Below are 15,533 nucleotides of genomic sequence, written 5' to 3' on the forward strand. Positions count from 1 at the left end.
TTGATTCGATGGGGGGCTAAATACAAAAAATTAGAACTTTTTGGAGTTTTGCCTTGGGTTACAGCCTAATAGCTATCAGATTCCCGAATTTCAAGTTCCTAGCTCATCTGGAAGGGTCTAACACGAAATTTTAGTCCGATTATTTGATGGGACGGAAGGGGGGCTAAATATGAAAAATTTCAACTTTTTTGAATTTTTCCTTGGGTTGCAGCCTAATAGCTATCAGACTGCCGAATTTCAAGTTCCTAGCTCACCTGGAAGTGGGCAAACATTAATGTCAGTCAGTGAGTGAGTCAGCCTTGTGGCTTTATATATATAGGATATAGATTTCAGTAGTAGTATCACTGAGTGGAGTAGCCATGCATGTTAACATGCTACAGCTATGGAGCCAAGCTCTGCATTCAGGAAGTGAGTGGGTTCGAACACCAACGTCAACTGTCCTGAGAATGATTTTCTGTGGCTCCCCTTTTTCACTTCCAAGCAAATTCCAGGACAGTACTCATAGGCCACAGCTGATTCATTCCATTTCCTTACCCAGTTTCATTTACCATTATTCATTTCATCTTCATTATCTCCTCAACTGAGGCTGGCATCACGAAGGGCATCCAGCCATAAAAACATGTTGTAAAACATCACCTCCCCTCATCCGCAACTCCGTAATGGGAAATGGGGCTAAGAATGTTCTTTTTTCCATCCATTTAATCCGTAGTATTTGTTTCCTGACTCGCGTTTCTAACACTTTCAGTCATTTTCAAGCCTGTTCCCTAACTGTCCCAGATTCACATTCATACAATTGCACACACCATACAAAAGATATAACATTTTTCTCCCTAATTCCAAAATCTAAATTTGCGCTGATCAAAAGATTTCTGTTATTACTAAACGCCTGTTTGGCAAGCACTATTCGCCTTCTGATATCCTTGCTGCACATGTTGTCATTGGTGATTAGACTTCCTACATAAAGGAAACTGGTGACTTATTGCACTATTGTATCTTGTCAGTAAGCTTGATGTTGATGTGCATTTGTTCAGGATGTTTACTCACAACTTATACCTTGGTCTTCTTAACATTAATGTTTAAGTAAGAATTTCCCAATGCTGAAGACAATACATTCAGCATCTTGGACGACTCCTTCTGGGAATCAGCTACAATTGCTGTCATCTGCAAATCAAATCCACTGGAGATGGTGCCATTTATATTAACTCCTTTTGAATTTGCTTTAAACTTATCTATGGCTTCTTCAATGAACACATTAACGAGGTATGGTAAGACAGAGCAACCCTGCTCACGCCTATTCTGATTTTTGTTGTCTGGATACTTCCTCCGATATCTACCATTGTGGTATGTCTCTCGCAGAGCCTTAGTATGTCTCCTGTCTTTCCAGTCCAAACCTGTAGCTTTAAGAATTTTGAATAGTTTGTCCCAACTCATGTTATCAAAAGCTGTTTCAATACCTACAAATGCTATATAGGTGTTTCTATTCATCTCCAATCTCCTTTCTAAAATTGTTCTGAGAGCCAAGATTGCTTCCACTGTTCCCATCCCTGTCCTAAATCCGAACTGGTCCTGATCAACTTGTAAACTGAATTTGTTATTTATTCCATATTTTTTGATTACTGATACTAGTACTGTGGATTTATGGAGTGCAGAGTTATGGTTCTGTGATCAAAGCTTTCTACATTGCTTCCTATCTTTGGTATCATAACCGTTCTGCATTTGATGAAGTCATCTGGAATTTCACAATAATTGTAACATCTGCATATCAAGGCACATAGAAGGCCAGTTTCTCTCTCATATTCTTCATCTATTCTCCTGGTATGTTATGTGGACCGTAGATTTAGTTTCATGCAATCACTAAAGTGCTGATTCAAGCTCCCTCCTTATGATTGTAGGACCTTTATCATTGTCCTCTACTTCATGTTCCAGTTCAATACACTGTAGTTTGTCCAGCACATTTCCTCCATCCTACAGTTGTTTAAGGTATTTCTCAGACTGTGCACTGCTGTCTTGATTATCCATTCATATTTTCACATTTTTATCTCTTATGATGGAGCATTTTGCTTTAGGTTTTATATTTTAATGTTCCTATATACTTTGTCCATTCTTCCTTCAGCAATATCTTTTCTGATATTCTCACTTACCTCAATCATCCATGCTTCTTCCGCTCTTCTACACAGAGTTGTAATTTGATTTTTGACTTTTCTGATGCAAATTTACAACAAACTGAAATCTCTTGAATTAAAGAAAGTTGTAGGACCTGATGGTGTTTTAACTTATCTACTCGAGTGTGTTCATTTCTTTTATGTAAAGCAATCTTTTATCTGTTTAACTTACCACTGAACCAAGGTGTTTTCCCAGTGGATTGGAAGAAAGGATTCAATAGCCAAGTATTAAAAAATGGTGATAAAACTGACTCAATACAAGACAGACCAGTAACAATTTCATCTTATATTTCTAAAATTGTTGATTCAATAATTTCTGATATGATCGCACCTCTCTTCAGAAATATAATCATTGATTCTTTCCAGGATGATCAACAAGACTTCTCAAAACCTTTCGACACTATTTCCCACAATGTATTGCTGCAAAAACAGACAGGTAATGTAATTAATGAGCCTCTCTTCTCCTGGTTTTTATCGTATCTTGAAAACTGCAAACAAATTGTTTAAGTAAGGAATCACTTTTATGGGTCCATCACTGTTACCAATGGAGTTCCTCAAAGATTTCACCTTGCTCCCTTACTTTTTACTCTCTACATAAATGATGTAAAAATATACTTAATAATTCAGAATAGCTTTTGTTTGGTGAAGAAGCAAATTTTTTTAACTTAAGTTAATTATCCACTTGATTGTTTAAAACTCCAAGAAGATTAAGATCATCAGGAAAAGTATTGTATACAAAATGGGTTGAAACTCAATCATGAAAAATTAAAAATAATATAATTATAAAGACCGGGTTACATTATTAGATATTTCAGAAAATTTTCCAATTTTTGCATGATGTGTCCCGAAACTTGAATACTGTACACCAATACGGAACCAAGCCTTTTCATCAGACTTCTATCCATAGATTAGATTCAGTACAACATTGATGTCTTTAAAAACATTTAAGCTCTTTAGGCTTATTGTGAAATTACCAGTGTTTCATTCCAGTGTAGCAATGGCTCTAGGAAACTTATTTTGCGAGCTTGCATCCAGGAGATAGTGAGTTTGAACCCCACTGTCAGCAGCCCTGAAGGTGGTTTTCCATGGTTTCCCATTTTCACACCAAGCAAATGCTGGGGCTGTACCTTAATTAAGGCCACAGCCGTTTCCTTTCCACTCCTAGGCCATTCCTATCCTATTGTTGTCTAAGACCTATCTGGGTCGGTGTGACGTAAAGCCAATTGTAAAGGAAACTTAGATTAATTTATTTGTTTATATTAATTTTAAGTAGGGTTCCCTCATGATAATGCTGACTATATAGCCTGAGAATAGTCATTAAATCTGCACAATCTACACAACTCCAAGAAAAAATGAACTTCTATGCTCCAGACAAGTGCACAAGGTTTAATGATGCACTATCCACAAAAGGACATAGAACTAACTATGCATTCCATGGCCCAATTCAAATCATGGCAGGATTCCTAATAAAAGTGATAATGAAGTATGTAACTGCACAATGTCAAATTTGAGAAATCACACAATCTCCATAAGTGATTATTGCTTTTCTGTGCTTACTTGCATTATACCGTAACATAAACGATATTCATACATTTCTTCTTCTTCTCCATTGATTCTTTCCTTTCTTTTTTACCTTATGTTTATTCTCTTGTGTTGTAAAACAGTGTAACTAAAAGCATCATCACTAATACATACATACATACATACATACATACATACATACATACATACTGCACCGGTTACGACTTGTACATGCATATTTTTTTGAGAGTTGATTGTATTTTATCACCACACGTATTACTCCGTGCAAGCCTGATTTGTTTACATTCAGCAGGACGAGCGAGCAAGCTGAGAACAGCTGCATGCGTGACGTAGCCGCAGGGGCTAGTTAGATCACCCGCCTGTCATGCCACGTGCAGCTAGCCTGAACTCGTATGTTCCAGATTCAAGCATCACACCTTCCGGAACATTCGATGGAGAAAAAAATTAAAACTCCCATAATAATTGGGGTAGAGACTTGATCAACGTGTCATTTTAAAGGGAATTACATAAACGTCGCAAGGCTTGAATTTCAAGAAAATCCGTCGAGGGATTCAGGAGATAACCAGCTTCACGGCATATGTGATGTAATGTCCCCAAAACCAAATATAAGGAGGGCTCCATATAGCCTAATATCTCAGTCAGTCAGTGACAGTCGAGTAGTCAACGTGGCTCTACTCGCTGCCAGTATCGTCGGAAGCTATCTTCGTGTGGTTATAGTCTCACTGAGGAACTCTGAATTTTTCTAAGTCTTTATAAATGGGACTTTAAATTTTCTCCAGTGATTTTTTTTTCAAAGATTTGCAATATTTACGAGTGTTGAGGAACTCTGAATTTTTCTATGTATTTACGAGTGTTGAGGAACTCGGAATTTTTCTAAGTCTTTATAAATGGGACTTGCAATATTTACGAGTGTTGTGGACTCTAATTTTTCGCCAGTAAAACTTGTAATAGTTAGCAGTGATGGACTTTAACTTTTCGCCAGTGATTATTCAAAGACTTGTAATATTCACGAGTGATGAACTCTAAATTTATTCGAAGTTTCCACGAGCATAGACTTGTGATCTTTGCCAGTGATTACTTAAAGACTTGTAATTATTTTTCATTGATGATCTATAACATTATTAAAAGTCTTCATGACCACGGACTCGTCATTTCCATGAGTGTTAAAAAGTGGATCCTTGAAATTCTTTATGAATATTGTCTCGTGATTTTACTAGTGGTGAGAAAACACATTACTCAAGGTTTTCATGAACTTTGATTTATTCTGCGAGTGACGAAGAGCACATTTTCGGAGTTTGCATTGATTCTACCAACCTCATTGTACTCGGGTAATGTGATTACCCTCAACATCGTCAGGAAGCAGCGGAGGTCATCACGAGCATCGGGAACTTGAGGCGTATTCCATGCAACCAACCTGGATGGTCCGTCCGCATCATGATGGAGTACTTGGGCATCTTCTGCAACGTGTTCCAGCCGGTGCGGCCTGGTGAGCTGGAGACCCGGGCCATTTAAAGGACAATGTGGAAAACAACCCCTATCTACCATGAGGTGATGTGCAATTTAACATGCATTATATGCATAAACTCTCATCAAATCAGATTCAATTTTTTCTTGTAGATAGGACCCTGCCTCCTGTACCAAGCCCTAGCTATTATTCGTCCAGTTTAGCCCTGAGAACTATTCCATGCTTGCGTAGAAAATAAATCTTAAAGTCGGGCTCTTTTACTGGTACAATACATACATACATACATCATTATAGACTGTTATGCCTTTCAGCGTTCAGTCTGCAAGCCTCTGTGAATTTACTAAACGTCGCCACAATCCTAGATTTGCACCTAGTGCTGTGGCCTCACTTAGTTCTATACCTCTTACCTTTAAATGGTTATTTTTTTTTTTTTTTGCTAGTTGCTTTACGTCGCACCGACACAGATAGGTCTTTTTGGCGACGATGGGACAGGAAAGGGCTAGGAGTGGGAAGGAAGCGGCCGTGGCCTTAATTAAGGTACAGCCCCAGCATTTGCCTGGTGTGAAAATGGGAAACCACGGAAAACCATTTTCAGGGCTGCCGACAGTGGGATTCGAACCTACTATCTCCCGAATACTGGATACTGGCCGCACTTAAGCGACTGCAGCTATCGAGCTCGGTATTTAAATGGTTAGAAACTGAGTCTAACCATAGTCGTCTTGGTCTACCTCTACTTCTCTTACCCTCCACAACAGAGTCCATTATTCTCCTAGGTAACCTATCCTCTTCCATTTGCCTCACATGACACCACCACCGAAGCCTGTTTATGCCTACAGCTTCATCCATCGAGTCATTCCTAAATTAGCCTTTATCTCCTCATTCCGAGTACCCTCCTGCCATTGCTCGCACCTGTTTGTACCAGCAATCATTCTTGCTACTTTCATGTCTATTATTTCTAACTTATGCATAAGATACCCTGAGTCCACACTGCTTTCGCTCCTGTAAAGCAAAGTTGGTCCGTAAACAGACCGATGTAAAGATAGTTTCGTCTGGAAGCTGACTTCCTTCTTACAGAATACTGTTGATCGCAATTGCGAGCTCACTGCATTAGCTTTACTACACCTTGATTCAATCTCACTTACTATATTATCATCTTGGGAGAATACACAACCTAAATACTCGAAATTATTGACCTGTTCCAGCTTTGTATCACCAATCTGACATTCAATTCTGTTGAATTTCTTACCTACTGACATCAATTTAGTCTTCAAAAGGCTAATTTTCATACCATACTCATTGCACCTATTTTCAAGTTCCAAGATATTACACTGCAGGCTTTCGGCACAATCTGCCATTAAGACCAATCATCAGCATAGGCTTAACTGCTTACTACATTGCCACCTAACTGAATCCCTCCCTGCCATTATATACCTTTCAGCAGATGATCCACGTAGCCTACGAATAGCAAAGGTAAAAGATTACAGCCTTGTCTAACCCCTGTAAGTACCCTGAACCAAGAACTCATTCTATCATCAATTCTCACAGAAGCCCACTTGTCAACATAAATGCCTTTGATTGATTTCAATAATCTACCTTTAATTCCATAGTCCCCCAGTATGGCGAACATCTTTTCCCTCGGTACCCTGTCATATGCTTTCTGTAGATCTACAAAACATGAACACAACTGCCTGTTCCTCTCGTAGCATTTTTCAATTACCTGGCGCATACTGAAAATCTGATCCTGACAGCCTCTCCATGGTCTGAAACCACACTGGTTTTCATCCAACTTCCTCTCAACGACTGATCGCACCCTCCCTTCCTAGATGCCAGTGAATACTTTGCCTGGTACACTAATCAATGAGATACCTTGATAGTTGTTGCAATCCTTCCTGTTCCCTTGCTTATACATAGGTGCAATTACTGCTTTTGTCCAATCTGAAGGTACCTTACCAACACTCCATGCTAATCTTACTACTCTATGAAGCCATTTCATCCCTGCCTTCCCTCTATACTTCACCATTTCAGGTCTAATTTCATATATTCCTGCTGCTTTATGACAATGGAGTTTATTTACCATCCTTTCCACTTCTTCAAGCGTAATTTCACCACCATCATCTCCCTCCTCCCCATGCGCTTGGCTGTTCACAACACTACCAGGAAGATTTCCTTTTACACTGAGAAGATGTTTAAAATATTCCCTCCACCTCTCCAGTGATTCGCTAAGGTCTATTATGAGTTCACCTGAATTACTCAAAATACTGTTCATTTCCTTTTTTCCTCCTTTCCTAAGATTCTTTATTGCTGTCCAGAAAGGTTTCCCTGCTGCTTGGCCTAGCCTTTCCAGATTATTACCAAAATCTTTCCACGACTTCTTTTTGGATTCAATAACTATTTGTTTTGCTCTGTTTCTTTCATCTACGTACAAATCCCTGTCTGCCTCGGCCTTGTTTGGAGCCATTTCTGATAAGCCCTCTTTTTACGTTTACAAGCTGCTCTCACTTCATCATTCCACCAACATGTTCGCCTTTATTCCATCTTTACACACAGTTGTTCCTAGGCATTCCCTTGCTGTTTCTGCTACAGCATCCCTGTATACCACCCATTCTCTTTCTATATCCTGAACCTGCTTACTGTCTACTGTTCGAAACCTCTCAATAATCATGTCCATGTACTTCCGTCTAATTTCCTCGTCTTGGAGATATATATAGAAGTATTTCATTTATAGGCTAGGGAAAACTACAGAAGTTAGAAAACATAATACATATTATTTTATTATAAAAACAACAAGGAGTGAATATCACTACTAATAAGGAAGGAAGAACATATGAAAGCCACCGCTTATCTTAAACATAAAGTTGACCAACACAAAACAAATCCCACCAACCTACCATCTTCATTAAACACTACTGATCTGCATTTTGGTTTTCTGACTGACATATATATTTGGCCAAGGTTCTTTACCACTTATGACAGGAATAAAATCTCACAACACAGCCGCCACCACCATCACCATCACCACCACCACCAGCTCGAATGAGAGATGAATTGGAATTTCATCTTTCTTGGGATAATCAATAATGAATGAATACTATGAATATTTTTTGTTTACATTCTACTAAGACTTTTCCTGTACTACTTTCCAACATATGCATATAACAAACATCAGAAGTGATTAGCACTTAGCACATCAATTTCGATTTTTATCCTCACTCTATTCACAAGTCGAGTGTTACTGTGCAAAATGGCCATACTCAAGAATTACTCTGAACACGTATAAGGGATGCAGTGACTATTCTGTTCCATCCTTCCTTATTGTAGTAGTAATATTTAAAGACACACTAACACATAAACTGCAATGGGCCATACTAGTATTTTAAGAAACTTCTCATCTGCATGTCCTAGGTTCAGGAGACTGAGTGGTGAAGAAGAAGAGCCATTAACAACACACAGACCAACACATTCACCTGGTGCCAGAGTATGACAGTCTTGGCTTAATGCTCGACTACCATGGACCTGAAACAAAATTAATAAATGAACATATGAAAAACAGCATGCTACTGACAAGAACATATACCCAAAAACAATATTGCAATCAATTAAAGTATAGTATGTAAATTATTAGAGATCAGACTTTAGAAAGGCAGTCTGAAACTCACAGGGATAAACACAAGGCGGGCTATTGTAGGCATGGGGAGCAATAAAAATAAGAGCCAAATAAAAAAATTAACACGTAAACATTTATTCATTCATACATACATCTTCATTATAGACTGTTATGCCTTTCAGCATTAGGTCTGCAAGTCTCTGTGAATTTACTAAATGCCACCACTATACTCTATTTGTAACTAGATCTGTGGCCTCATTTAGTTCTATTACTCTTATCTTCAAATTGTTGGACACTGAGTCTAACCACTGTTGTCTTAGTCTCCCTCTACTTCTCTTACCCTCCATAACCGAGTCTTCCATGTGTGTTACTTCTAACTTATGAATAAGATATTCTGAGTCCGCCCAGCTTTCATTCCTGTAAAGCAAAGTTGGTCTGAAAACAGACCGATGTAAAGATACTGTAGTTTTGTCGAGGAGCTCACTTCCTTCTAACAAATTACTGGTGGTGGCAACTGTGAGCTCCGTGCATTAGCTTTGCTGCACCTGGATTCAATCTCATTTATTATACTACCATCCTGGGAGAACACACATACTAAATACTTGAAATTATCTTCCTGTTCCAGCTTTGTATCCCCAATCTGATATCAAATTCTCTTCGATGTCTTACCTAATGACATCAATTTAGTCTTGGAAAGGATAATTTTCATACCATACTCATCGTACCTATTTTGAAGTTCTAAGATATTAGACTGCAGGCTTTCAGCACAATCTGCCATTAAGACCAAGTTGTCGGCACACGCCAAACTGTTAACTACATGTAGACATGATATAAGCTTTAGGGCTTTTGCCGTGTCAAGAAAACAAGGGGACATTCTTGATGTTTCATAGAGAAATTTGCTCCACGACCTCAGAAGAAAATCTTGACTGTTCACGAGGAAGACTTCTCCAATAATGAAGGTTTGAATTAAAGAATGCTTTACCATTGGTCTAGAGTAAGTGGAACGCTCATTCGTCTCCAGATGACTCACTGTACACTAGTAAAGCGCTAGCATTCGAAATGGGAGCTTTCTTTCTTTATTCTTTATTCGTGTCAGAAGTATCAACTTCACTTACAGATATTTAACAAAAAGCAACAAGATATCTACATTCCTACTATACAAATATACAAGTCTATTATACAATATTCGAGAGCTAGATGATGCTTGCCCAGTATTGGGCGACGTCAATAGCGTTGGGGGAGGCTGCAATCAAGTCTTTCATAGTGCACATTGAAGGACATAAAGCACACTGACATAGATGTTGGATCGTCTGCTGCTCTCCGCAATCACAAAGTGATGAATCACTTGAGAAGCTGACGGCATCATATAAGCGCCAATTAAGATATTTCTTGTTATACCGTATGTGCATTGGAAAGTAACAGCAAGGTCATCAGGAAAATCGGGGACAAATGTGGTAGAAGATATCGTCCCCCCTCTAGCAAACTAACAAATCTGCAAAATGTCAGAAAATTAGGAAAGCTGACAGAAGTTGTGATTACTCTGTCAAATAAATATTTATATTTAATGATCAATTTTATGTACCAGGTGCATGCATAAGTTTTTGCCAGTGTTTGTGGTAAAGAAAACATGTGATTTATTCAAAATATTAGATATCGGCTTCTACACACTTCGCCCATCTTTCAGGTAAGTTGTGAATACCATGCCAAAAAAACTGCTTGTCTTTTGCGGCAAAGCATTCGTTGAGCAATTCTCCAACTTCCTCGAAATAGCTGAAGTGCTGCTCTGTGAGCGCATGCCCCATTGATGAGAAGAGGTGACAGTCAAATGGCACCAGGTTGGGGCAGTATGACGGGTGTGGAAGGATGTCCCATCCTAGCGATTTCAAGGTGTCTTTCACTGGTTTTGTTGTGTGAGACGGAGCATTGACGTGTAACAAAATCACTTTGCCATGTCTTGTGGCCCATTCCAGTCATCTTTCGATCGATGCGTGACTGTCAATCATTTATTGGCGATAGCGTTGTGCATTAATGGTTTCACCGGGCTACAAGAGTTCATAATACACAATACCTCTCTGGTCCCACCAGACACAAAGCAAGGTCTTCTTGCCGAAGCAATTTGGCCTTGGTGTTGAAGGAGCGGCTTTGCTAGGTGACAGCCACGATTTTCTCTGCTTCGGGTTTTCAAAATAAATCCATTTTTCATCACCCATCACAATTCGGTACATAAATGATTTTCTTTCATGGCGTTAGACCGGCATTTCACAAGTGAATTTGCAATTTTCCATTTGCCCTTCATTCAAATTGTGCGGGGTCCATTTACTGAGTTTACTGATCTTCCCCATTGCTCATGAATGTCTGCTGATTGTTGCTTGTGACACTTTTAATGCTGTTGAATTTGAGTTGGGTCATCATCCAGTATTTCACATTGAAATCACCAAGTTTAACCCTGGAACCGACAAGTGGTTTACCATCAAGCGGCAAGCATTTAGGCGAGTTTTGCAAGCAACTTTTAAAAAATTCATAAAAATATTGTCATTTTATTCAGAATAGGACGAAGAATAATATAGTACGAAATTAAACCAATTTAGTATCCCGAAGCAGTATTGGTGAAGTATCCAACACACGCTAAGTATTCCAAAATAATTCGAAAGTTCTGGACAACTTGTACGTAAAAAGTAATAGTATATGACGATTTTACTATATACAAAATTTACACAATTTTATGCTGATTAAAAATACGTAGAAAGGTTTCACTACATTAAAGCATTGTAAAGTAAAATAGAACTGAAATAACACAAACGCATCGCACCAACATGTGAGTCTACTTAGTCAGATTCTTCCTCGCTACCTTCGGGGTGGTGGCTCCTCTTCCTGGTTTCATAGGCCTCCAGAAATGTTCTAATTTATGGTAGTACTGTTGATGAACACCACAATTACATCTTTAGCACCAGAAGTGGGTGCGTGACTTTTTTTCTGCATTCGAACAGATAGGGCACAACCGCAGTTTCTTTCCTGGGAGGCGTACTAGCTGATGTCCCATTTCTCCTGAAGATCCAGGTGGAATGCTTTGAAGAGTTTCTTCATCTACAAGACCTTAGACAATACTAACCATAAATTCCTCATGTTCAATGGGTTTTTCAGTGTTCAAACTTTCTTTCCAGTCGAAATGTTTTAGTGACATGACTTTAGAAAAATATGGAAATATTTGCGATTTTGAAGTGCACCAATATTTTTCAATATTGTTATTAGGGTTCAGATCCGTATTCATAACTAGAGAAATGTTTTTTTTTTTCCATTTTTGATACTGTAACGTCAACCCATCTTTGCAGACGAGAATACAGACCCAAATATCCAGAATTCATTTTATTTCGAATAATTTCCTGTGCATATTTATTAGTTTCAGTCACTAAAAGATTCCAGATAGCACTGGAGAAAAACAAATAGAAATATGTAAGGAGGATGACTGTTTCTCGGAGGGCAATTTCGTATACCTGCGTTTCGAACCTTGAACTTCTCTTCCACTTTTATTTCTGGCTCTGGAGGATAAACTCTTGTTCACTTCGGTTCTGTTTGGTCAACTGCATTACCGTCATTATCATTATTATCATCAGTGACTGGTTCACTGTGTTCCCCACCATCGTCAATATCACTTAGCCTAGGCACATATAACTCACCACTACCTGTCAAAATCATCGTCAGTTCCTTCTAAAAATACTTCACTATCACCTTCGCCGTCCAGATCAAACAAACACTTACGAATTTCACTACTTCCTGAAAATTCACTCATTTTGCGACACGAAAGCTAATGCATATCGGACAACCACAGCAAGCACAACAGAATGACCGTCTGCAAAGCGTTCTCGTTTTTCCACATATATACCGCACACTCTGTCATACTAAACTACTTCAGAATTGTGCTCTGTTTATAGAGTAGAGTTTCTTCTTCAACATGATGCAAGATATGTCAAAGATGTTGAGTGTCAAGGCGCTATCTCGAAATTAGTCAGCGCTGGCGAAATGCATCTCGATAGCGACTCTGCCAGTTGAGTAACAGGGAAATGAGTCGCGATCGCGACGACTGCCGGTTCTAGGGTTAAACTGACGAAACCATGTCTCACATCATCTAATCGATGCAGCGTGTTTACCATATGTTTCTACCAGCAAACAATGACTTTCCACAGCCTTTTTCTTCCGGTTAAACAAGAAAATTTTACAAATGAAAATTTAATGTGTCCTCCTATTTAATACATACACATCACCATCATAAGATGGAGTAATTATAGTCAAACATGTTTCGACTTGTTTGAGCCATCTTCACTGGAAAAAAGGGGGGTTGAATTCATTTACATAATAGAAGCAAAAAAATGTGCTAAAACATAGCTTCTAGTATGTAAATAACTTTTAATCCCCCACTTTCACTGAAGATGGCACAAACGAGTCGAAACAAGTTTGACTATTACTACTCCACCTAATAACGGAGATGTGTAAGTACTGAATAACAGGACACATTAAACTTTCCTTTGTAAAGTGAAAGCTGTCAATAATAAGAAAAGCAATGCATGCCACAAATGTTCTATTTCAGGCACAAACGTCGACATAATCACTGAAAGATACAACACAGACGCTAGTATTTGGTGGACTCAACTTGTATGTGATGGTAGGTTAATGTCAGATGAACCAAATAATGTAGGTGTCAAATTCATAGGCTGCATACTGTTCACTGGGGCCATCTCTTAGTAAAACCGGAAAAGACTTACGCATACGCCTGGTATTAGCCATACAGAACGAGCTGCAGATGTGAGACTTTGTCACACTGTAGACTTTATATAAATAAATAAAAAATCTAGACCAAAACTTCAGAACTACAGATTTTCTCATTTGTCACTTTCACTAGTTTGCCATAGTGGGGAAAATATATTTACTACATTTTCACCAAACTGAATCCTTCCCTGCCACTTAATAGCTTTCAGTAGATGATTCATGTAAACTATGAACAACAAAGGTGAAAGATTACAACCTTGTCTAACTCCTGTACATAACCAAGAACACATTCTAGCATCAATTCTCACTGCAGAGCAATTGTCAACAAAATGCCTTTGACTGATTTAAATTATCTAGCATTAATCACATAGTACCTCACCCAGTATGGTGAACATCTTTTCCCTTGGTACTCTGTCATATGCCTTCTCTAGATCTATAAAACATAACTGTCAATTCCTCTTGTAGCATTTTACAATTGACTGGCAAGTACTGAAAATCTGATCATGACAGCCCCTCTGTGGTCTGAAACCACACTAGATTTCATCCAACTTACTCTCAATCACTGATCACTCCCTTCCTTCCACAACGCCAGTGAACACCTTGCCTGGTTTACTGATTAATGAGATACCTTGATAGTAGTCTTATTAACACTCCACGCTAATCTTATTACTCTACTAGCTGATGTACGCGTGCTTCGCTATGGGATTCTCAGAAAGACTGACTTTGTGGTTTTCCTAACTAGAGTCAACATAGGTCATTACAAAAATGTCAGTAGGAATGTACCAATTAAAAGCAATGCTATCATATAATATACTTGATCAAATGAAAAACCCGCACATTGTATCACTTTTAACGAACAGTACTACGGTGCCAATCTAATAGTCTAAAGTTCCAGAGATGGAATGACCACGCCGCAGACTGCCGTGAACACTCCTCTGCCATTATTCCGTTAAATATGCACACTGCTCATTCCAATCAGTGCCTCAGAGGGGATTGAATAGTTCGAATGCTATGATGAACCAGTGCGTTACGTTCCAGTCCTGTCAAGAAATTTATGAACCAGGAGAATGGCATGCTAAAGAAGAAAGTTATCTAACTCCCCAAGCTACTTCACATCAATATTCAGGCAGGCTGTTACACTCTGTACGACTGGGCGAGTTGGCCATGTGGTTAGGGGTGCACAGCTGTGAGCTTGCATTCGGGTGATAGTGGATTCGAACCCCACTGTCGGCAGCGCTGAAGATGGTATTCCATGGTTTCCCACTTTCACACCAGTCAAATGCTGGGGCTGTACCTTAATTAAAGCCAAGGCCGCTTCCTTCACACTCCCAGCCCTTTCCTATCCTATCTGTGTTGGTGCGACGTAAGGCAAATAAAAATTACTCACTATGCAGCAGTAATCCTATCGACTGGAGAAGATTTTTTTTTTTGCAAGTGTTTTACGTCGCACCGACACAGATAGGTCTTATGGCGAAGATTGAACAGGAAAGGCCTAGGAGTAGGAAGGAAGCGGCCGTGGCCTTAATTAAGGTACAGCCCCATCATTTGCCTGGTGTGAAAATGGGAAACCGACTGGAGAAGAGTGGCAACAGAAGACACAAAGCATATCACAACAAACAATGATCAATGTAATGTTATTGTTGATCAATGTTATGAGCTTTCTATATTGTAGGCTTTAACATTTAGTTTTCCTTCGACTCTATGATTTGTAAAATATTTTATACCATGGACTGTAGTTCCTTATTCTGTGACTTAACTACCGATTTTCATTAAATTCTGTTTACCCATTTCGGCGCTAATATGGACTTTAGTAACAGAAATCCAAGTTCATGAATACATTTGTGATCACAGCCGGTACCGTAATATATCAGACATGAATGGTAGGAAATTTAATATTATATAACCTTAGTTATGTAGTATTTATCGATTACACCTCTAATAAGAAATATTTGAGAATTAAATGTTAGGCCTTCCCCTAAACTACCATTTCACTCAGCGT

At 38.8% G+C, this 15,533-nt stretch overlaps 1 protein-coding gene across 1 annotated transcript in view; it reads right to left on the reverse strand.

Annotated features, from left to right (window-relative positions):
• LOC136885511 (intermembrane lipid transfer protein Vps13) overlaps positions 1–15,533 on the reverse strand; it is a 1,358,975-nt gene that overhangs the window by 389,268 nt on the left and 954,174 nt on the right. Inside the window, exon 41 of the mRNA XM_067158109.2 lies at positions 8,536–8,682. Coding sequence (XP_067014210.2) covers positions 8,536–8,682 — 147 coding nt within the window. The remainder of the gene's footprint in view (positions 1–8,535; positions 8,683–15,533) is intronic.

The sequence above is a fragment of the Anabrus simplex genome, chromosome 1, assembly GCF_040414725.1.
Source record: "Anabrus simplex isolate iqAnaSimp1 chromosome 1, ASM4041472v1, whole genome shotgun sequence".
In the NCBI taxonomy this organism is placed as follows: Eukaryota; Metazoa; Arthropoda; class Insecta; order Orthoptera; family Tettigoniidae; genus Anabrus; species Anabrus simplex.